The 22,133-nt window shown below is 40.3% G+C and overlaps 1 protein-coding gene across 2 annotated transcripts in view; it reads right to left on the reverse strand.

The window, feature by feature from the left end:
* The window catches only part of XPO7 (exportin 7), a 41,074-nt gene that overhangs the window by 15,356 nt on the left and 3,585 nt on the right, over positions 1 to 22,133 (reverse strand). The window contains exons 4-16 of one of the 2 annotated variants that reach the window (XM_047855409.1): positions 21,567 to 21,733; positions 20,215 to 20,280; positions 17,403 to 17,507; positions 15,861 to 16,026; positions 15,208 to 15,281; positions 13,418 to 13,537; positions 9,860 to 10,006; positions 8,511 to 8,683; positions 6,347 to 6,540; positions 5,555 to 5,660; positions 2,542 to 2,677; positions 1,962 to 2,035; positions 746 to 826 (exon numbers count right to left, since the gene is read on the reverse strand). In XM_047855409.1, the coding sequence (XP_047711365.1) occupies positions 746 to 826; positions 1,962 to 2,035; positions 2,542 to 2,677; positions 5,555 to 5,660; positions 6,347 to 6,540; positions 8,511 to 8,683; positions 9,860 to 10,006; positions 13,418 to 13,537; positions 15,208 to 15,281; positions 15,861 to 16,026; positions 17,403 to 17,507; positions 20,215 to 20,280; positions 21,567 to 21,733 (1,609 nt within the window). Of the gene's footprint in view, positions 1 to 745; positions 827 to 1,961; positions 2,036 to 2,541; positions 2,678 to 5,554; positions 5,661 to 6,346; positions 6,541 to 8,510; positions 8,684 to 9,859; positions 10,007 to 13,417; positions 13,538 to 15,207; positions 15,282 to 15,860; positions 16,027 to 17,402; positions 17,508 to 20,187; positions 20,281 to 21,566; positions 21,734 to 22,133 lie in introns of both variants that reach the window. The other variant, XM_047855408.1, reaches the window with a different exon arrangement.

Consider the following 22,133-nt stretch of genomic DNA (forward strand, 5'->3'; position numbering starts at 1 on the left):
TTTTCTTCTAAGCAGTGTTTAACTGATTGATGACAGAATACCCATACCGAACTCCTATCTGTAAGAAAAGAGATTAAAACCCAGCAGTTCCCCCCCAAGAATCATGAATATCCTAGGACAGCTTTTCTCACTGAGGCTTCTAAGAGCAAATTAAGCCCTAAATCCCTGCCTAAGGCATCCATGGTGTGTGGTGAATTAGGTTCTCTGTTATGCATTTAGAATGGCACTAGTTACGTACAATCTTAAAAGTCACTAGTTTTTATAGGGTTTAGTCTCTTGTAGACCCCTGATTGTGGAAGCCTGCCTCAAGAGCAATTCAAACTTTATAGCAGACTTGGTCCAGGCCAAGAGGGAATACAGCCACTACTTTTACTGCAGGGCCTGGAATCAGGCTGCTTCTAGCAATAGGCTGACAATCAAGGTGGACTCTGTCATCACTGGGGATGCAAAAATCATGGCCACAGAGTGTATACTGATCAGACAGCTCTGCTCTGTATTTCTGGATCTTAGAGATAACCAGGCATAAATCTGTAGAAACTGTTAGCTTATGGGGTGGCTCCTATTTGGAGTCTGGAATTCTCCCTGGATTCTGTGTGGGTATTGGCTTTGGCTCCTAGGAGAATGGAGAATACCTGAGCACACATAAAGCTAAATTAAAGTGGAAGCAGCAGGAGGCCATGATTTCTAAGACTGTGGCAAGCCACAAGTTCCTGCTTTGCACAGAAACCGGCTTAGAAAAGGATATCCAATGGAGAGATCATTGAGAAGCTGTAGTGTCTTGGAAGTGATTGGTTCACAGCGGCCCCAGTACTTCAGGTTGGTGATGCTGGAGGACAAAAAGAAAAAAAAAAGCAGGAGATACTTTTGATTTGCCTGGTTTCCTTGAGGGTTGGAAGAAGAAGAAAATCATCCACCAAGAGTCACCACACATCTGCATCACCAATTCACAGACATCACAACCACAAAAAATGGGTATAAAATCTCCGTACTTACATTTGGTTGACTAGAAAAATTATCCTTCAGATAATCTTCACTACTTGGTTCCAAAGCTACACTGGCCCATACCCAGGCCCTTGGAATTCTGGGGCACTCCAGGGCTGATTTCTGCAGCAAGGGTAAGAGATTTCTGCGGCAGTGATAACATGCAGACGTATGCAATTCTGCACCTGCGCCATCCACTGTCAGCTGCAGAATTCTAGTAGCCCTTGCTTCCGGGTTCTTGGCTGGCAGAGTCCTTTAGACCCCCTTTGCTTTTTGCATCAAATTATTAACCAGCTCATGAATATGGGTGTTTAGGATTGGGATGGCTGGAAGGGGAAAAATGTCACTTTGCACACAGCCCTGGGTAAAATATTTAGCTCCTAGTTGTGTGCTTTGAGATACTGAGCTCCTAAAAAGGGGAAAATGTAAACAAAGGGGGCAAAACTTAAAAAAAAAAGAAAACAAACAAAAAAAGGGCCAATTAGGAGCTCCAACTTTGAAGACAGTTCAAGTAGCACTAGATTTTGCAGATTCAAGACTCTTCAAGAGTGTGATAGTTGAGAGGAATAAGCCTGTTTTAAAGTGGGGCTCTCCTCCTGGCGGGGGGGCACACCTAGTGGAAATCAGCACCAGAAAACGAATGCCTACTCTGGGCATCTCTGGCAGCAGGGTGATTGGGTGAGAGGCTGAGCACCTCTGGGGAGGGATGTCCATTTTGCTAATGCCATGACAGGGTTTCACCGGTGATTCCAGAGGCTATAGAGGAGATTCCACATGAACAAAATTAAATCCTTGCCTGTACAAGCCTGGAATGCTCTGGGGCCGGGCCATATCTCTAAGCACAGCTTGTCACACACTCAAATGCACAATTTTCTGACGCAAACGATCAATGCTGGAATACCAAGGCACTGGCAGCATAATGCCAAGATCACATTTTACAGTTGCAAGGGACTCTTGCTGATGGCAAGCCAAACACTTACATTTTTCCTATGAAGACGCTTAGGACCATGGTCTCATCATTCAAGCCCAGAACTTCTGAGAGTCGGCGGTACAGCTGGTGTTGTGTTAAGGGAAGAGAAAGTAATCAGAAAATATGGATTAGAAAAATCACATCTCAGTACTGTGTCCTTATTCAGGGGTAAGATGTGGGAAGAAAATGGACGAAACTGTAGGGGAAGTCTTTGTTGAAGGGATTAAGCTAGTTTCGAAGTATTACTTGACACTGGATAGATGCTGAGCTATCTTACCAGTCCCCTTCGACCCTGACATTATAAAGACTATCAAAACCTTCTGCTGTTCTCAGTATCAATTCATGTACAGAAACTGAGAATTGCCAGTGTTGAGACCAACAGATGTTTTGACTGGCCATTTGTTAAGCATAGGGAGCATTAGAGAGATGGACCCAATTCTTTGATGAATCTCTCAAAATTCTACAGATGAAGAAGAGACATGTGGACTATCCTGATACTAAAACCCGTGTCTGAATTGTTATCAGATGTTTCTTAGTTAGCAATTCCGCAAGCCCAAGTGAGAAAGTAGAGCCAACTGAGAGTCTGTTACCTTAGAGGATTTTTGCACCTGGTCCCCAATGTAGATCTTACGAAACTGTTCAAAAAAGCTCAGCATGGCCAATTCTAGCTTCTCGTTACCCGCTTGAGCCAAGCGAGAATCTGTCAGGTTCATCAGTTGGAGCACCCTAGAGGAAGAAGAGCAATGATTCTCTCAACAGCAGAATATCCTGGTGACTTTAGAAAATCCAACCTACCCTCCAATGGTCATATGTGTCTCCTCTCCTTACCCATCCTATCTAAAAGGCATTCTCTACAGGCTCTATGCTCTGCTGAGAGAACAAAATTCTCCATTTCTGCCCCCATAGGAACCATAGCCAGAGAATGAATATGAATGTCCGGTTGGATGTTTAAAACTTCTAGTCCATTGAGACCGTAGGCTGAGTCAGAACTCATAATTAGCTTAAAAATAGTGGACCCCACCCGCCCCCGACCAGTATTGGGGTATTGGTCTTCCTGAAACTTCTGTGAGACCTTGAGTAAAGCAATTTATTTTCTGAGTCCCAATTCCTCACCCATAAAACAAGGGAGACTGGACTAAGCCCATGGTCCTCAATCTTTTTTCCCACAGAGCCATGAAGGGAATGGACCCATGAAGGACAATGCCCACAGGTAGGTAAAAGCTCCAGGAACCAAGAGCAGATATACCACCGTGACCTCATCCCTGTGCTACTGTGACCTTGTCTCTTCCCCGAGCCTTTTCCTGGCGAAAGAATGCTGGAATGCAAGCGTGTAAGTACTGAATGAGTGTTATTACAAGCAAGTCATCTGACATTTTGATGACATGAGAACAGGTGATAAACTATTTCTGACACATCATGAGTGAATCAGACTCAGGCCTGATGCTGTAACACTCAGTGTGAGAAACGAGGATACAAGACACTGTCTTCAATTTATATTAGGACACACACACAGTGTCACACCAAGCTGCTAAATCAGAAAGCTTATTTGCTTTCATCCTTATCAAATCTTTGGTCGGCTCTTCAAAAAATGCCAGTGTGACATGCCGTGGAGACTTTTGTCAGGATTAAGGCACCTAAGGGCATACGGGCATCTGATAACAGACAAATGGGAATTTTCAGAATAGGAATTATGGATTGAAATGTCTGGGAACCAATATATTCTAAGGCATCATGTTAAAATGTGCTTATCTCTAAGGAGAGCATCTCAAAGTTCAGAAACTTTCAGGGTGGCGGTTCCCCAAGGTCACACAATACTGAAACATGACCTGCTCTTCTACTTGCATTCTGACAGGAGGGTGCACTGGGGTGTCCAGTGGCTACCAGACGCATGACATCATGACAGACTGAATGCGGACACAGATCTGAGAATCCAGCTGACTTCTGGGCCACACATTAAAACAAATACACTTTTCTCATTAATTTTTTTGAAAAATATTTAAAAAAACATTATTTCTGTTGACATGTTTTAGGCTTATTGTTATTTTTAAATGAATAAATTTAAACTTTCTCAGTTTTACTTATTTTTATTTTTTAAAAAAGATTTTTTTTGGAATGTTATATATTTTTGAGAGATACAGAGACAGAGCATGAGTGGGGGAAGGACAGACAGAGAGAGGGAGACACAGAATCTGAAGTAGGCTCCAGGCTCTGAGCTGTTAGCACACAGCTTGACACGGGGCTTGAACCCATTAACTGTGAGATCATGACCTGAGCCAAAGTCAGACACTCAACCGACTGAGCCACCCAGGCACCCCTAAAAAAGATTTTCAGTAATCTCTACACCCAACGTGGGGCTCAAACTCATAACACCGACATCAAGAGTTGCATGCTCTACTGAGCCAGCCATGCACCCCAGTTTTACTTTTTAATACGAAAAATATCAATAGCTGTATCTTATTTTCTTTTTAAGTTTTATTTTATTTAATTTGAGAGAGCAGAGACAGTGTGAGCAGGGGAGGGGCAGAGAGAGGGAGAGAGAGAATCTCAAACAGGGTCCACACTACCAGCACAGAGCATGATACGGGGCTCAAACTCACGAAACCGTGAGATCATGACCTGAGCCGAAACCGAGAGTGGGAAGCTTAAGTGACTGAGCCACCCGGGTGTCCTTTTGATAGCTATATCTTATAAACAAAAGCTCTTTGAGATTCTCAAGTACTATTTATTTATTTTTAAAGTTTATTTATTGAGAGAGAGACAGAGAGGGAGAGAGGGGAAGAGCATGCATGTGCGCAGGGGAGGGGCAAAAAGAGGAAGAGAGAGAGAATCCCAAGTAGGCTCCATGCTCGCACAGAGCCTGATGTGGGGCTCGCTCTCATAACTATGAAATCATGACCTGAACCAAAATCAGGAGCTGGATGCTCAATGGACTGAGTCACCCAGGGGCCCCGAGATCCTCGATACTTTTTAAGAGGACGAACAGTCTTGGTGAAAAGGTTTGAGAACCTCTGCAATAGAGTATTAAAAAATCCTGCCTTTTTATTTCTGTGTTAGGTGAAATTTTAGAAATCATTAAATGTTCATTTATAGGTTTTTTTAGAAAGATGGATAAGAATCACAGGTACAAAGTAACTTGAAATCCTCTGGGTGGAAAAGTTATGTCAAGAGATTTGAAAGGCTGCAGAAACTCTGCAATTCCATATTTGGAAATATTTGAAGAACCACAGTTTCCTATTAGTCTCACTCTGCTATTGCAAAAGTAGTCCACATTTCATTAACTCTGAGATACTGTCCTTAAAACTAAAAGCTACTCCCTACTGTCATTTTCCTAATTCTGTATCCATCATTTCCTTGCTGAATTACTGCAGATGTTTCCTCAGTAAAAGCTGAAGGTAGAATTCCTGCTATATTTATAAAATGTATTTATAAAATGTCTGCAGTTGGACCTTCATTTTCATGGGCAATCAGGTTTGTGAGATTACATTCTATACATGGGGAGGAAAGCACTAACAGAAGCAGGCCAGGCTCCCGTGGTTTGAGAACACCAAAAGGAGCGGTGGCAGTCACAGCAGTGAAATAGAAAGCCTCTGTGAGACCACTTACCGACAGACAAGCTCGCCATCCATAGCATCTTGCTCATCAGTGCTGGCAAATGAAACCCGGCCACCAATCACTGCGCCAATGATGTAAACCAGCCATGTCAGCCTTCCTGCAACAGGAAGAAGATCTATTAGTGTCCACTCCAGTGGTTACTTCATTGAAGAAATTTCCTCACAGTGAGGTTCATTTCTTACTATGGGCTTCTGTAATCTTAAGAACACTATGGTAAAGCTATAATGCCTAACTTTTCCTACAGAGTATAGCTATCACCCCACTCTGATAAGGGTGATGCCAAGGGGGAAATTCATTAGGTAACAGACATTCTCCTATCAGACAAGGTCATTACTTTTAGAGTCCAGTACTTTCTTGAAGTTAAAGACATCCATGTAGATAAGATTTTGGTTACTCTTCCCCAGCTACCTGTGGCATTTATTTATAATAGCCTTTCGTGCAGATGGAGGTAACTAATGATGGAAGAGTCATTTTGGGGTAAAGGGAGGAAAGAGAGGTGGTGATAAGGGGCGCCTGGGTGGCTCAGTTGGCTGAGCATCTGACTCTTGATTTCGGCCCAGGTCAAAATCGTGAGTAGGAGGAGCCCTGCGTGGAGCCCTGATTGGCTCTGTGTTGACAGTGCAGAGGCTGCTTGGGAGTCTGTGTCTCGCCTCTCTCCCTCCCTCCCCCACTCCCCGACTTGCGCTCTCTCAAAAATAAACATTAAAAAAAAAGAGAGAGGTGGCAACGAGTGAAGGGGTACCGGCAGCACCGCCTAACAGGCCGCATCCCCCACCCACTCACCCTCCTGCACGGCGATGTCCATGGGGCTTGCGCTGGCGCTCTGTAGCAGCTCCTGATAGGACTGGGCAGACTGGTCGAACAACTGCACAAGGAGCGCACACGTCTTCTCGTATTCACAACGTCCGATAGTAGACAGCTGGTCCAGCTGCTGCTGCACCAGGCCTGTGTCCTCCAGAGGGTCTTCCAGTCCATCCCTGCTCCCGAGGGAAGAAGAAGGCAGCTCTCTTAAAATATGCCATTGATTTCCTTACCACGACAGCTCTTGTTCTTCTGAATTTAGCCAATGCTTACACTGGTAGAGGCCCACATCCCCACACTCCCTTTTGCACAGAAGGAACATATATAAAAAGTGGGAAGACCAGTGTCGTCACCCTAGCATGCGTCTTCTTTAGATAGATTCTGTGTGTTCGTGTCCAGTCTTTTGATCTGAACAACTGCTCCCTTAACATTCGTCTGCCTCAACCCTCTCTATCTTATGCTTCTCACCCCAGGGGCTCTTGGTCCTTGACTATAATAACCTTTGGGACTACAAATATCCTGTCCTCGTGTGTGGTCTTTGTGGCCCAATCTCCAGAAATCTCCAGATTTTAATGAAGCAATTATGAATGCTTCTACCATATAATATGAACCCTCAATGGACCCTCTGGGGTATCAAATACAACATTTCTGTAGCAAAATGTATCAATATTATGAATAGTCACAAAAAACATAAGTTTTAGAAAAAACTATAAATGGGCTCATACTAGCACATGCCAAGTTTTGCCACCAAATGCATTTTCATTCCAAACTGATGAGAAAATTTGGTTCTAGATCTTGGATTTCAGAATTGCAGTGAGGCGCTGTGGATCTACACCAGGTCCTACCTTACCTACTGCTCCTAGATTTAAAAATCTTGTCATATTGCAAGCTCTTTGTCTATTGCTACATTGTAGTGTGACACCCCAGCGGCTGCAACACTGCCCCCATTACAGCTAGAGTTCACAGTTGTGGGTGCACCATGGTCCACACACTGGGCCAGGACATAGCTGTGTGATCCTTCGAATAACCTTGCCCAAGAGCATACAGCTATTAACTGGCTTCCCTGGGCACAGAGCCTGCATGTCTAACCACTCCTCAACACTGCCTCAATGAAACCAGCTGAATCCTCAGGAACAGAAACTATGTCACTAAGAGAATGATGCTTTCGGGGCTCCTGAGGGCTCAGTCAGTTAAGTGTCTGACTCTTGATTTTAGCTCTGGTCACGATCTCATGGTTTGTGAGATCCAGCCCCACATCGGGCTCTGCAATGATATCGCGGAGCCTCCATGGGATTCTCTGTCTCCCTCTCTCTCTGACCCTCTCCTGCTTGTGCTCTCTCTAAAAATAAATAAATGTTAAAAAAAAAAAAAGAGAGAGAATGATGCTTTCTAGTGGGCTTCACAAATACTTGGATTTTGAAATGATTCAAGTCATTAACAGTTGAGACTATCACTCATGGCAATTAAATGTACTTGACTCTGAGCCAATTAAGATCTGATTTTAAAAATACCTCAGACCTTCAGAATCCAAGTAAATTCCCCTGAAAAACAGCTAACAAAAAAATCCACAAGAAAGGTCCCTAAACAAAGAATAACTTCACTTTATACAGGTCATTTTTGAAAGGGTGTAACATTTCTTTAGCTATAGATTTCCGGTCTAGTTAACAGTCAAGGTAGACAGAAACCATGTGTTCCTATAATACAATCGGCTATCCACTGCCTAGGATCATCTCCTAGTAAGCTCTGGATTGTGTCATCTTATTTATCCATTTATTTCTTCGGGAAAATAAAGCACCTATAGCTTACACATAATTCGTATCATCTATAGCTTATAAATGTTCTTCTCATGTTTAAAGGAAATCAGTGGCAAGGACAAACAGTATACTGATATACCTAGTAGTCAAAGATATTACTAAGGATGGCAAAAAAGAGGGACATAATAAGTATGTTAAAGAGAAAGACTATTCTTTCAGATTTTATGCTCTCATCTGCTATTCTGCTGACATGAAAAAATGGCCATTAACAGCATTAGCTCCAAAAGAGAATCATGTCAAGAATGCCTTTGCCAAGTGGGTGTCTAATCTCTGGAAAGTCCCACACCAGGCAACTGGGGAGAGAATACAGAACCCTGTCCCAGGTTCCTTACCTCAGTATGATGTGCACAGATTCCAAACGGGATGTGATATAGGCTTTGGTGACCTCAGGAGTATAAGTTTCCAGCATGTGGGGCTCTGTGGCTTTCACGTATGGCACAGAGGCTGCCAACCGCTGCCATAGGCTCAGGAGATAGTGCACGCTATTCGGGGCAAATTCCCAGTGCTAAGGAAAGCCAAAAGAGTAGGAAGTATACTTCTCATTTCTGTACACAATACATTAGTCCCATGCCACTTGACACAAAGGATAAAGACTTGGGGAAAAAAAAAGACAGATTTTTATGGGCTTTGTTCTGTGCATGACAACTCATCCAATGTACTTATTAGTATTTCAGAGATTAACCATCTAATAAAAAGAGCTGTTCTATCCTGGTTGTGTAAACCTTCCCACAAGGAAAGCCTTGTGTAAGTGGTTCTCAAACATTAGTATCCATGAGGATCACCGGGAGAACTTGTTGGACACAGAGACACTTAGGCTCCACCCTGGACCTACTGAAGCAGAAATTATGGAGGTAAGACAAGCACTTGCATTTTTCATCAAACTCCAGAGGATTTTGAATCAAGCCATAAAATTTGAGAACCACTGCCTTATACTACGTGACTAAGAAAAAGATGTCACTAACTCTTCCCTCTTCTGTCTAGCTTCCTGTTCCAATCTTGCCGTTTTCAGAGTGATAATCTAAATATTATCCCTGCAATTCCTACAAGTTCCTCTAACCAAATCCTTGCACTTTTTTAAATGCAAATGAGTAGGCTGCAAGAACTACTCTGCAGAGTTGCCCTACACTTCTATTCACTTTGGCTTGAGGGAAAAAAGGGAATACAGGCACACCCACGGGTTTGATTCCAGACCACTACAGTAGTGAGTCAAATGAATTTTTTGTTTCCCAGTGCACATAAGAAAGTTATGTTTGCACTATACTGTAGTATATTAAGTGTGCAATAGCATTATGTCTAAAAAGACAATGTACATATCTTAATTAAAAAATGCCTTATTGCTAAAAATGCTAACCATCATCTGAGATTTCAGGAAGCTGTAATCACTGATCACAGATCACTGTAATACACATGAGAAAGCATGAAATATTGGGAGAATTACCAAAATGTGACACAGAGACATGAAGTGAACAAATGGTGCTGAAAAATGGCACAGACAGAAGACTTGCTCGACGCAGGGGTGCCATAAACGTTCACTTTGTCAGAAATGCAGTATCTGTGAAGCGCAATAAAGTGAAGTGCAAGAAAACGAGGTCTGCCTGTATTCTTAGAAGTTTAAAACCAATGAGCCAGAGAAAAGGTTCCTATGTGTAGGTAAGAGAGAGACAAGCAATCAAAGACAAACCTGTAGGCTGGTCACTGTGAAGTTAGCTATCAATCGGATGACCTCAGGGTAGTTTTCCACCTTTACTAATTCTCCCAGTTGATAGTTACTCTTCAATCGGGCCAGTAGTCTGCAAAACTCATGGTAATTGTTTGGGTCTGATAAACTCTGGTGACAGCACAGAAGGAAAATGAAATGTAAAATGTGATTCACTATACTTCCAGAATGACATTTGGGATGGCATGAGGGGAAAGGAGAATCTACTTTAACTTCTGAGCTACAGGTCCTCCCTTAGAATGACACATCTCGGGGTGTCTGGTTGGCTCAGTTGGTTAAGCGTCCAGCTTTGGCTCAGGTCATGATCTTGCGGTTCGTGAGTTCGAGCCCTGAGTCATGGTTTTTTGCTGACAGCTCAGAGCCTGGAGCCTGCTTCGGATTCTGTGTCTCCCTCTCTCTCTGCCCCTCCCCCACTCGTGCTGTGTCTCTCCAAAATGAATGTTAAAAAAAAAATTAATAAAAAAAAAAAAAAGAACGACACTTCTGTTAGGATGTTTAAAAACAATTTTTTTAAAAAGTTGTTTTTAAAAAGGGACGGTCGCATCTATTATTTCATGTGTTCATAAAAATCATCCTGTGAGATAAAATTTCTAGCATCAATAAAGAGTCTGAAATAGAAGCCCAGAAGGATCACATTAATTGCTAAAGCAGCTATTAAATAGCATAAAAGGAGCACATTCTAAGATATGACTGGTCTTATACTGATAAAAAAATTATGAAATTTTCATTCTCACATCTGCCAGATCATTAAATAAGACTAACACTTCAGTGGCAAAGTTACACAAATGTTTAGTTTATTTACATTATATCACCATTGTTATAATCAATTTAGTCCTATATTAGTATGTTTATGTGTTTTACTTCATACTTAAACACTTTGGATTTGCTTGCATATTAGACAAACATATCTGTTTTCTTACACAGGTCTTCCTCTATTAGCATACTTTGTTTTGTTCACCAACACATCCCTGGCACATAGTAGGTGATCTGTGTATTTGTTAAATGAATAAATGCATTTTTAACAGTCTTCAATAAATGCTGCTGAGAAAATTGGACAGCTACGTGCAAAAAAAAAAAAAAAAAAAAAAAAAGAAACTGGACCACTTTCTTATATCATACACAAAAAATAAACTCAAAATGGACTATAGACTTAAATGTGAGATCTGAAGCCATTATACTCCTAGAAGGAAATGTAGGCAGTCATCTTCTTGACATTGGCTACAGCAACATTTCTTTAGATGTGTCCTCAAGCAAGAGAAACAAAAGCAAAAATAAAGTGCTGGGGCTATACCAAAATAAAATGGTTTTGCATAGTGAAGGAAACCATCAACAAAATGAAAAAATGACCAACCCACTGAATGGGAGAAGATATTTGCAAATGATATAAATACAGAGTTAACATCCAATATATATAAAGAACTCCTACAACTCAACACCAAAAAACAACCTGATTAGAAAATGGGCAGAGGATCTGAATAGACATTTTTCTGAAGACATGTAGATGTCCAACAGACACATGAAAAGATGCTCAATATCATTAATCCTCAAAACCACAATGAGATACTACCACTTTACACTTGTCAGAATAGCTAGTTAAAAAAAGACAAGAAATACTGGGGCACGTGGCTGGCTAAGTCATTAGAGCATGCTACTCCTGATCTCAGAGTCATGAGTTCAAACCCCACAATGGGTGTAGAGCTTACTTTAAATTTTTTTTTTTTAACGTTTATTTATTTATTTATTTTTTTTTTTTCAACGTTTATTTATTTTTGGGACAGAGAGAGACAGAGCATGAACGGGGGAGGGGCAGAGAGAGAGGGAGACACAGAATCGGAAACAGGCTCCAGGCTCCGAGCCATCAGCCCAGAGCCCGACGCGGGGCTCGAACTCCCGGACCGCGAGATCGTGACCTGGCTAAAGTCGGACGCTTAACCGACTGCGCCACCCAGGCGCCCCAACGTTTATTTATTTTTGAGACAGAGAGAGACAGAGCATGAACAAGGGAGGAGCAGAGAGAGAGGAAGACACAGAATCTGAAACAGGCTCCAGGCTCTGAGCTGTCAGCACAGAGCCCGACATGGGGCTCGAACTCACGGACCGTGAGATCATGACCTGAGCCGAAGTCGGACAATTAGCCGACCAAGCCACCCAGGCGCCCTGTAGAGCTTACTTTAAACCAAACAAAAAATCTTGACCCAAAAAGACAAAAAATAACAAATGGTGGTGGGGATATGGTGAAGAACAAACTCCCATGCACTGTTGGGAGGAATGTAAATTGGTGCAGTCACTGTGGAAAACAGTATGGAGGTTCCTCAAAAAAGTAAAAACAGAAATACCATATGATATAGTAATTCCACTACTGGGTATTTATTTACTCAAAGAAAACAAAAACACTAACCTGAAAAGATATATGCACCCCTATGTGTACTGCAGCATATACAACACAATAACCAAGACATGGAAGCAATGTAAGTGTCCACTGACAGATGAATGGATAAAGTGGTGTGTGTGTGTGTGTGTGTGTGTGTGTGTGTGTGTGTGTATGTGTGTGCATATATATAGAGAGGCAGAGAAAGACAAATACCGTATGATTTCATTTATATGTGGAATCTAAAAAACAAAACAAATGAACAGACAAAAAAAAGCAGAGACAGACCTATACATACAGAGAACAAACTGATGGTTGCTAGAGGGGAAGGTTTGTGGGGATGACCAAAAATGGGTGAAGGGGGAGTGGGAATACAGACTCCTAGCTATGGGGTCAATAAGTCACAGGGATAAAAGGGTACAGCACAGGGAATATAATCAACGGTATTGTAGTAGTGTTGTGTGGTGACAGATGGTAGCTACACTTGAGGTAAGAATACCATAACATAAAGAGTTGTTTCACTATGTTGTACATCTGAAACTAATGTAACATTCTGAGACAACTATACTTCAACTTCAAAAAAAAATTTTTTTTATTTTTTTAAACAGAGGGACAGGATTAAGTATATTTAAAAATGAAATGCTTGTATGGTATTTCCTAGTGTAGAGAAGTGGTACTTTAAGAAAAGTAGGTGTTGGCTGAATCTCTGGGACTGAAAAAGACAAAAAGGGCAATCGAGTTACAGAATGTATATATTAGAAAAAGCACTTTATCTCTCTTCCCACCTAAAAGCAGCCCTATACACTTAGGTAAATAATGTATATTAAAAAAAAAAACAAAAACAAAAACCACATTTCTTGAGGGAACATGACTAGCTCTCTCCCTATTTTTCCTGTATAAGTCCTGCATTCTTGAAGCGAGAGCATACAAATCCCTCGTTTGGGATCAAGAAACTGCCTACAGATACAGATTCACTTAAACCTTCTGAAGAATGACACACCAAACTGCTCTCTAGGATTTCTGCTAAGTGTGGCCTCTAGATGGATTTCCTTCTGACTCCTAACAGATAGGCATATACTAATCACCCCCACCCCCACAACAGCATATGTATGTATGTATTTATTCAAATAAAAATAAATTCTCAAAAATCTTACCTGTGGGTTTTCCAGTATTCGTTTAACACCATCAACAAGATGAGAGAGAAACTTGGCCCTCTCTGCATTATTAAACAGGGATCTTCTGACTGAGGCAATCTGTACTAAGCAGGATAATACCTAAAAGCAGATGCAATCCAAACACAATTGATTAAAAAGATGATATGGCTATTCCATATTATCTTTTCCCTCCTTCCCCTCCTGTAATATTCTTCTTACATATGCCATTAATTCTTTTCTTTCAACCCCTGCTACCATTTCAATGATGTAGAAAAAGTTGAGGAAGACGCAACTTAGGATATTGGAAACAGCTTTATTACAAGAAAAAAAAAACCCCATTAGATCCAAGTTACCATAACAACTAGTTAAATCCAGAGTTTAGAAATTCACTTAGGTATTATTCTTTGACCACCTACCGGCTTCTTTGATTCTTGTTAAGATATGTATTTAAGATTTTAAAATATCATTCAATTCATAGTTTAAGTAAAGTTTTAGATTTGGTTTTCTCTGTTTCATGAAGACTTTTGGCTCATCAGGCTTTGCTATGTAGTGCTATAATGAAATAACCAAGTTATATCTGTGTCCTAAAAAAACCCAGGCTTTATACTGAAAACACTTCTCTTTCCCCACTATGTTAGATATTTACACTATTTGCCCCTCCAGATCTATATCTTCTATCCTTCTCTACACTGCTCTACTCCTTCAGAAGACTGACTTCTGTTAACTAAGCAGAGCCAAGCTCCACTGCCCTCTTGCCTCTAGTAGGCCTCAACCACTGGAAAGTTCTAGCAGGAGATTAAGGGCAGGAAGAGAGAGGCACCCCTTCTCAACTCCTGGCTGGGCCATGATTGGCAGTGTCCCTACTTCTGCTATCCAGCCCTCCCCTAAGCCACAGCTTCAGCTCTTTCCAGGGTTTCCTCCTCTTGCCCCCAAGGGCTCCCCACTATTGCACTCCCTTAAGGGTGTATGGCACCTCACCACCCTTTGTTGGATTCCCTTAACGTTGCCCACATATCTTTACAAATAGTCCTTTCACTAACTACCCCTCTTGAGTGAGCTACCTTTTCCTGAAGTAAACATAAAGATACAAACAGCAATGTATTCATGTTTCTACTAAAGCAAAGGTCTACATTTGGAAAAGTACCATAATAACCAGGAAAACAGTCTACTGTAGAAAAACTATGCAAAACATCCATTACTTTCCTGTTTTATTTGTGTTTCGTACAGTAGCATTTTACACCAAACAATTTGAAATACGAGACCAGTATCTCTTAGGACCTGGATAATTTTGAGATTTGAGGAGGGTAATTATTCTGCTTTAAAGAAGAAATGCATTACTTCCAAGAGCCCTCAAATGTTGCCCAGGATAGTATACAAATTTGTCTTCCCCTTACAGCTTCCATTTATCACCTATGTAACATGTGCCTGAGGATTTTAAAAACTTTTCTTGGGCAGGATCATCTTCATTTAGACAATACAAGGTGAACCCTCCCACTCCAGCCTGTGATTTGAGGTGTAGTATAAAGTCAGATTCAAGATGAGACCAAAAGAGCTTGACATCTGCAGCAATTTGTCATTAGACAGGAATAATTTAGAGAGAATTAAGTTAAGACTTTACTGCAAGAACCTTTAGGGTACAAGCTTTACCACAAAAGGCTAGATAACTACCCCCACTATTTCTATGCCTTGCTTCTAGGATTTTATACAACAAAATGAACAAGCATAAGGCTCATTCACCATTGCTACTTTCTAGAAGTAGGTTTGTTTTAGAAACTGTGGTCCTGACTCACCAGAGGTGAAAATGAAGGAGGGATGGAATGATACAGGTCAAAAAACAGCTGCAGAGTTGAAGAATCTAAGAATGCTGGAAAAAGACAAAGGAGTGCGTTACTGAGTATGTCTGCTCATTGCCAGTGGTACACATGGGACTATGTATCAGTGGACATCTCCCTGCTTTCCTATCTCCCAGTGTTTACCTCCTTTCAAAGTGACAAGGTAAGAGGGGCTTTTTGTTTCCCTCGCTGTTGTTTTTAGAGAACTAGGTTTTAGCTCCTCTAAGAGACAGATTCATTTTTCTGACTCTCAGAGAACTTAAACCAATCAGGACTGTGTTCAAGTTTTATCCTAAAGAACACAGAATAAGAACAAGTTCTTTTATTTCATTTTTAAAGCTAGAAATTATGTCTAATGAGTAAGATCACAGAGGTCTCTAGGTGATTAATGTAGGAAGGTCGAAGTTACATTCGTTAGTAACCCAGTAACTAAAAAAAGGCTCTGAGGCTGAGGGATCTGTAAGATTCCTCCAACAACCTCTTCGTCACTTTATCAAGGCAGATGCTGACCTTCTAAATCGTCTCTAACAACAAGCAAAGGGTTGTCATCCCACAGACGCTGTGCAGGTCTGAGCAGCAGCAGTCTGTCCCAGGTGGTAAAATTCTGTTACCTGATCTCCAGCTGGTGGGGATCTGTACTGTGCACAGGTCATCTGAGGACTCGTCAGTAGAAGTGCCGATGAAATCAAAGTTTAGGCAGTTATGAGTGAGTTTGAGCAGTTGCATGAGCAAGCCATGCTGACTTTCATCATTCAAGTTTAGATTCTTTCCTGAAGCCTGTAAAAGTGACCACATAATGAGCCCCAAACAATCACTCCTCTCTTCCCAGCTTGCTGCCAGACTCCTGAGAAAGCTGTTAAGCCAGATAAGTAGGGCAGTATTTCAACTCAATAAAGCAAGTTTTCCCCTGCAAAAGACACTGTACTTCCATCACCTTAACGTCACTATGAAAATCCTAGATCCTTATTTACCATAAAAACACGAAACTGGTATTTAAAGACATCCCTCTTTGGACACTTATCCTTTACATGTTGTAGACACAGTGACCACAAGGGATTCTGAAGCAATATGGGATGCGTGGTTGTTCCATTTGCTATGAGATCCTAATAATTTCTAGATAGCGTCTGTGAACTCAGTGACCGGCTGGCTGTTTTTGACAGTATCAGTGGGGAGGAGTCAATCCTCAGTTTTCTCCAAAGCTTTTCCCCTCCAGGGGGTACAACAGCTTTTGCCAGGCAGCTTGCCCAATCTGAGGAATGTTTGGGAATTCTGAGGTAGAATGAAGTAATTGAGGAAGATGAACATCATTAAATGGAGCAACAGAAAGAATCCAAACTTGCTTCTAAAAGTTGAGACATAATGGAAAAAGAGACTAAAAACAAAAACAAAACAAAAACAAAAACCCAACTCCCCAAAACCCCCCACAACAAAACAAAAACAAACAGCCAGAGGCTAATCCCATTTAGCTTTCTACAGAGAGAAGCTTCCTTACACATTGTTACAAATGTGTAGAACTCATAGGTGAGCATTGTTTTCTTAGTTCAACTCTATCCATAAATGAACCACAACACCAATTTTCTGCTTTAAAACAGGTAATTTCCTTATATGATAACTGTCTACCCCTTCAGGATATGAAATCTAAATGGATGTTAAAAATTCAAAATCTACTTTTCCTTACAGATGTTGCTTGTTTATTTGCTGCCTGTAACTCAGCAGGGGGCAGGGGAGCTGGCCTGTTTCAGTATGCTAACAATGCAGCCTGAACCTACTTTCAGAGCACTAAGAATCCAAACACCATAAAGCTAACATGCCTTTACTCCATGAAGGAAGATTTTATGTGTGTATAAAAAAAGCAAACAGCAAGTCCCAAATTCTGTGCTATACTAGATTCCTTGGGATATGTGTTCATTTACTGTGCTTTGCTTAGGGGAACAGCTCTGAAATAGGGCAATTCCAATCCTTTTCCTAATGTCAGTGGTCAGCGTGCCACTTTCTTCTGCATCTCAGAGGCAGGTGTCGTAGGAGAGATGGTGATGGTTAAAGGGCTGCACCAACTCTCAAGGGGTTGGCTTGGAGCTGACCCCTAACAGGTCCCCACTCATTCTCATCCTTTCAAAGAGGCCTGGGAAGGAGGACCCAACCTACAATCTTACCTGTTTTAGTAAATTGCAGGAAAGTGTGAAGATATCAAATAACGATGAATCTCGGAAAGAAGAGGCTATTTTTCTGTGCTTGGTTAAAGGATGGGTGGTGTCTGCCTGTGCAAAAAATAAACCAATCCAAGTTTTAGAATTAATTGCAAAGAAAAAAAACTTTCATGCAGACTTCAAATAAACTAGGATTTCCAATAAAACCAACTTGTATATACAAAATACATTTTTAATGTTTAAATCACCATTAACTTATGTATAGTAAGAGGATGCAAAGGACAATAAGCGGCTAACAGCTAGCCAGGATCTGTCTATTGCTTACAGATGGAAGACGGAAGAAGAGATGAGTATCTCCACTCCAAAGTTTTAATTTCCTCTGCACAAGAGGGTAAAATTTAACAAACCGCTGGCAGATATTGCTAATAATTACTAGCATGTTGTATTGTGGCTTAGTCTCAGAAACAGACAGTGGCAAGGCTTGGGTTTGGTAAACAATCTGCTCAGGGCTAAAGTTACCATAGAATTTCTACAACAGTCATTAATTAACTAACAACCATGAACTTAGGATAACTGACAATAGCCCACAACATTCTCTGCCTTCTCTAACCTATTTCAACATGTAGTCTCTATCCCAGAAGTGAGCACTTAAATTGAATGGTTGTATTGGTCTCTCATTTTTTTCCTCTGTTCTTCTCTTTTCAGCCAAACTTTAAAGGTTTCTGTGGTTAAGGACTCCATCGCTGGCTTCTTTAGTATGCCCTCTATTTCTGACACACAGACACTTCAGTAAGGGAACAAAGGGATTTCAAGGTTACCAAGGGAATTTTTAGTCCAACCACCTACTGAAAGCTTAAATCTCTTCTATAGACCAATCAACTCATTAAAGAGGGGGCTCATTAAAGAGTAATGCAGCACTCCCCTTGATTCTCTTTTTTTTTTTAAACGCTTTATCTATAAGTAATCTCTACACCCAGTGTGGGGCTCAAACTCACGACCATGAGATCAAGAGTCACATGCTCCTCCTACTGAACAAGCCAGGCACCCCTCCCTTGATTTTATTTCTAAGTTCAAACACGAATGGTAACAGAAAAATGCTGATTTAAATCTGACAATCCCCTCCCCCCCAAAAAACACAAACCCAACAGAAAATTGAATTTTATAGAGGTTCAAAATATTCCCCAATTCTAGCTTCACTGTCACTGTGTCATCATAAATGTCTTGAATATTATTCCATTGCTAGATTATGTACCATATTCCAAGTATAATCAGTTATGCTGATCATAATAGAGAATAATTACATTAAGTACATTACACACATTTCCATTAAGACAGACAAAAGTTTGAAGTTTTCTTTTTTAAAAATATTAACATTAATGTATTTTGTGGGGCTAAGCTTCAAAGAAGAGAACATTAAAAAAAATTTTTTTTTAATGTTTATTATTTATTTTTGAGAGAGAGACAGAGAACAAGTGGGGGAGGATTAGAGAGAGAGGAAGACACAGAAGCCAAAGCAGGCTCTAGACTCTGAGCTGTCAGCACAGAGCCCAACGCAGGGCTCAAACCCAAGAACCATGAGATCATGACCTGAGCCAAAGTTGGATGCTTAACTGACTGAGCCACCCAGTCACCCCAAAAAGGAGAACATTAACTCCACAATCTCTGTATTTAGTTAATGCATGCTTTACTACTACCACAAAGGTAATAGCAGTTACATTAATAAGTTAGTTGTTAAGAGCATAGGTTCTGGAATAAGACTATGTGGGTTCAAATTCAGATACTTTTGCTTGCTGACTGTGACATCTTAGGCAAATTATTTACCTTTATGTGCTTCAGTTTCCTTATATAGAAAACGGGACAACCATAGTACCTACCTCACAGGACTACTGTGAGAATAAAATTAGTTAATATAAGTGAAGTCTTTAGAACAGTGCCTGTCACATAGTAATCACTCAAAAGTATAAGCTATTATTATTTTGATAATGATTGGCCACAGTGGGGATCGCATGTGACATAGAATATAATATGGACTCCAGGTTTTAAATGGCTGTAAGCTGATGCATTTATAGTAGTACTAACTCACAGTTAAAATTTCTCAGGGTTAATAAAAATGTCTGCATAAATATGCACCAGAGCAACAGTGATGCCAATGTAATTAACAGCTGACAACCGAAGGGTGAGATGTCACAATTAATATTAATACTGGCCTGTTCAATAATTATAAAATTTTAGTCGGATATAAAAGTAAATGACTACCAAAATAATAGCCAGAGCGAAAGAAAGCCACTGGTGTTTCCTCTGTAGTAATCTATAACGTCAATGGATACTCAAATAATTATTTGGTATTTAGCACAATGTTTTATGCATTCTAAAAAGATCCCCCCACAAATCTTTAATAGCACATGGGAACTGAGTTTTAAATGATTATAAACACATACTAATGTATACAGAAGTGGCACACAAATATTCTGGTTCCACTTTTGTGGTCCCTTTTTTGGACTCATTTAACAATTGTTTCATTAACGTTTTGACTTAGGACTGTTCCTCCCATCTCTCACAATGAACCTTAATTCCAGCAAGGATAGCTAGCTGATGGGAGGATCAAATATTCTGGAGACAGAAGAGGACCAGGACATTAAGAATGAGGAAGGCTGCACTTACAGAGGAAAACCCAATGGAACTATTGTTTCAAAGGGCATTAATCACTTACCGCAAAAGCACACAACTGCCAAAAAAGATCATCCCACACATAGCAGAAAACACCAATACTGAGAAAAAATATGGCACTTACTTCAATGAGGAAGGCTGTAGCACTTACTTGATTAATTTCATTGGTTAGCTGAGATAAAATTGTGACGCCAATGATGCAGTATTCAACACTATCCTGGAAAAAAAAACAAAAACAAAAACATAAGGTAGAAGTTGGGATGTGCAGCTTGATTTCAGCAATGGCAGTGCACTCACAATTTTGAAATGGCACAATCCTGTGTTGCTATCAAAACTGCCTGGATAAGGTAGCAAGGAATTGCAGTTTAAAACTGTTGCTTTGCTGGGGTGCCTGGCTGACTCAGTTGGTTGAGTGTCTGACTTCAGCTCAGGTCACGATCTCATGGTTTTTGAGTTTAAGCCCCGTGCTGGGCTCTGTGCTGACAGCTCAGAGCCTGCAGCCTGCTAGGGATCCTGTGTCTCCCTCTCTATGCCCCTCCCCTGCTCATGCCTCTGTCTCTCTCTTTCTCTGAAAAAGTAAATAAACATAAAATAAAATAAAATAAAATAAAATAAAATAAAATAAAATAAAATAAAATAAAATAAAATAAAACTATTGCTTTGCAGCACACAAAACCTAGCAGTCATGCAGGGAGACTGCTAAATCTGCCTTTATCAACATTGAGGCCTTTTGTACTTTAAAAATACTCATATTACCTCATACCCATTATACAAAGAGAAACTGGCAAAATACATTTAAGATAAGTGACAAATGAATGCATAACATAATTTACAAAGAGACTACATACAATAAGAAAAAGACAAAGAACCAGATTTTTAAAATGTACATAAGATATAAAACAGGAAGTTCACAGAAAAAAATAGGTAGTAAATTAACAAATGAAAATTTTGTTTTGTCTCATTTATAACTCAAATGCTGAGATACTAATTCTTTTTAGCTATTAAATTGGAAAAATTAAAAAGCTGAGCTCCCAGGGTGAAGGTAGAAAGGCAGACACTCTTTAATTGCTGTAGGAAACAACTTTTTTTGAAGATAATCTGGAAGTATCTTTGACAGCCAAAAATGCACATAGCCCTTTGATTGTATAATTCCATGGCTAGGAATTCACTCTTCAAACACACTTACTCCAAATATGACAGGTATATATATTCTAGGATATTCATTCAAGTGTTTACATAACAGTCAAAATAGAAAACTAAACTAAATGCCCACCTATGTAAGAAATTAGTTAACTAAATTATGGTATCTTAAGATTGGAACAGAGTTTGTCTGTGCTGACGTGTAAACATGCAAAGCTAAGGCATATTAAAGGTGAAAAAGACACAGAAGAGAATGTATAAGATAATACCACTTTGTGTAATGTTTAAATGTGTAATGTTTATTACATATGCGTATGCAAGCTGCTTCTCACATTCTTATTACATCAGATATATATATCTTACCTGTAAAAACCTTGTGACATCTGTGATTGCATTTCTGAAGACATAGTCATCCTTCTGACAGTCAAACCAGCCCAGTTTTGTGATCCTGGCATATAACTGAATAAGCGCTTGCGTCACAAAAGTTGCCAACTTTGGCCGAGTGGCAAGGTAGTTGAGCACATAGTTCCCTACAAAACAAAAAAAGTCACATAAAGCAAGCTCTGCCAGGGAAGGGCAAACATCTTTAAATATACGAAATGTCTGAGGAATGGTAAATTTAGACTATTTCCCCTAAACCTCCTGTAACTCTTGTTTTTGTTGTATTCCCTTAATTCTTAATACTACTGAGAAAATGGCCCTTTGAATTTAAGATTACTAGGCTTTCCAATTCAGGATTTTATAGTTGTCACAAGGAAGACCCTGGAGTATGGCTGTTCTCAATGTACTTGAGCTTGAATGTACTGAGCTTGTCTGCACAGAATTCAAAATCCTTAACAATTGTTTTTTCTTAGTTATTAGTGGCAGTAAAGGCTGAACAAAACAGTCTGATGACAAAGGACAGGACTGTCCCCCTGATGACAAAAGGAA

Source organism: Prionailurus viverrinus, chromosome B1 (assembly GCF_022837055.1).
Source record: "Prionailurus viverrinus isolate Anna chromosome B1, UM_Priviv_1.0, whole genome shotgun sequence".
NCBI classification, from domain to species: domain Eukaryota; kingdom Metazoa; phylum Chordata; class Mammalia; order Carnivora; family Felidae; genus Prionailurus; species Prionailurus viverrinus.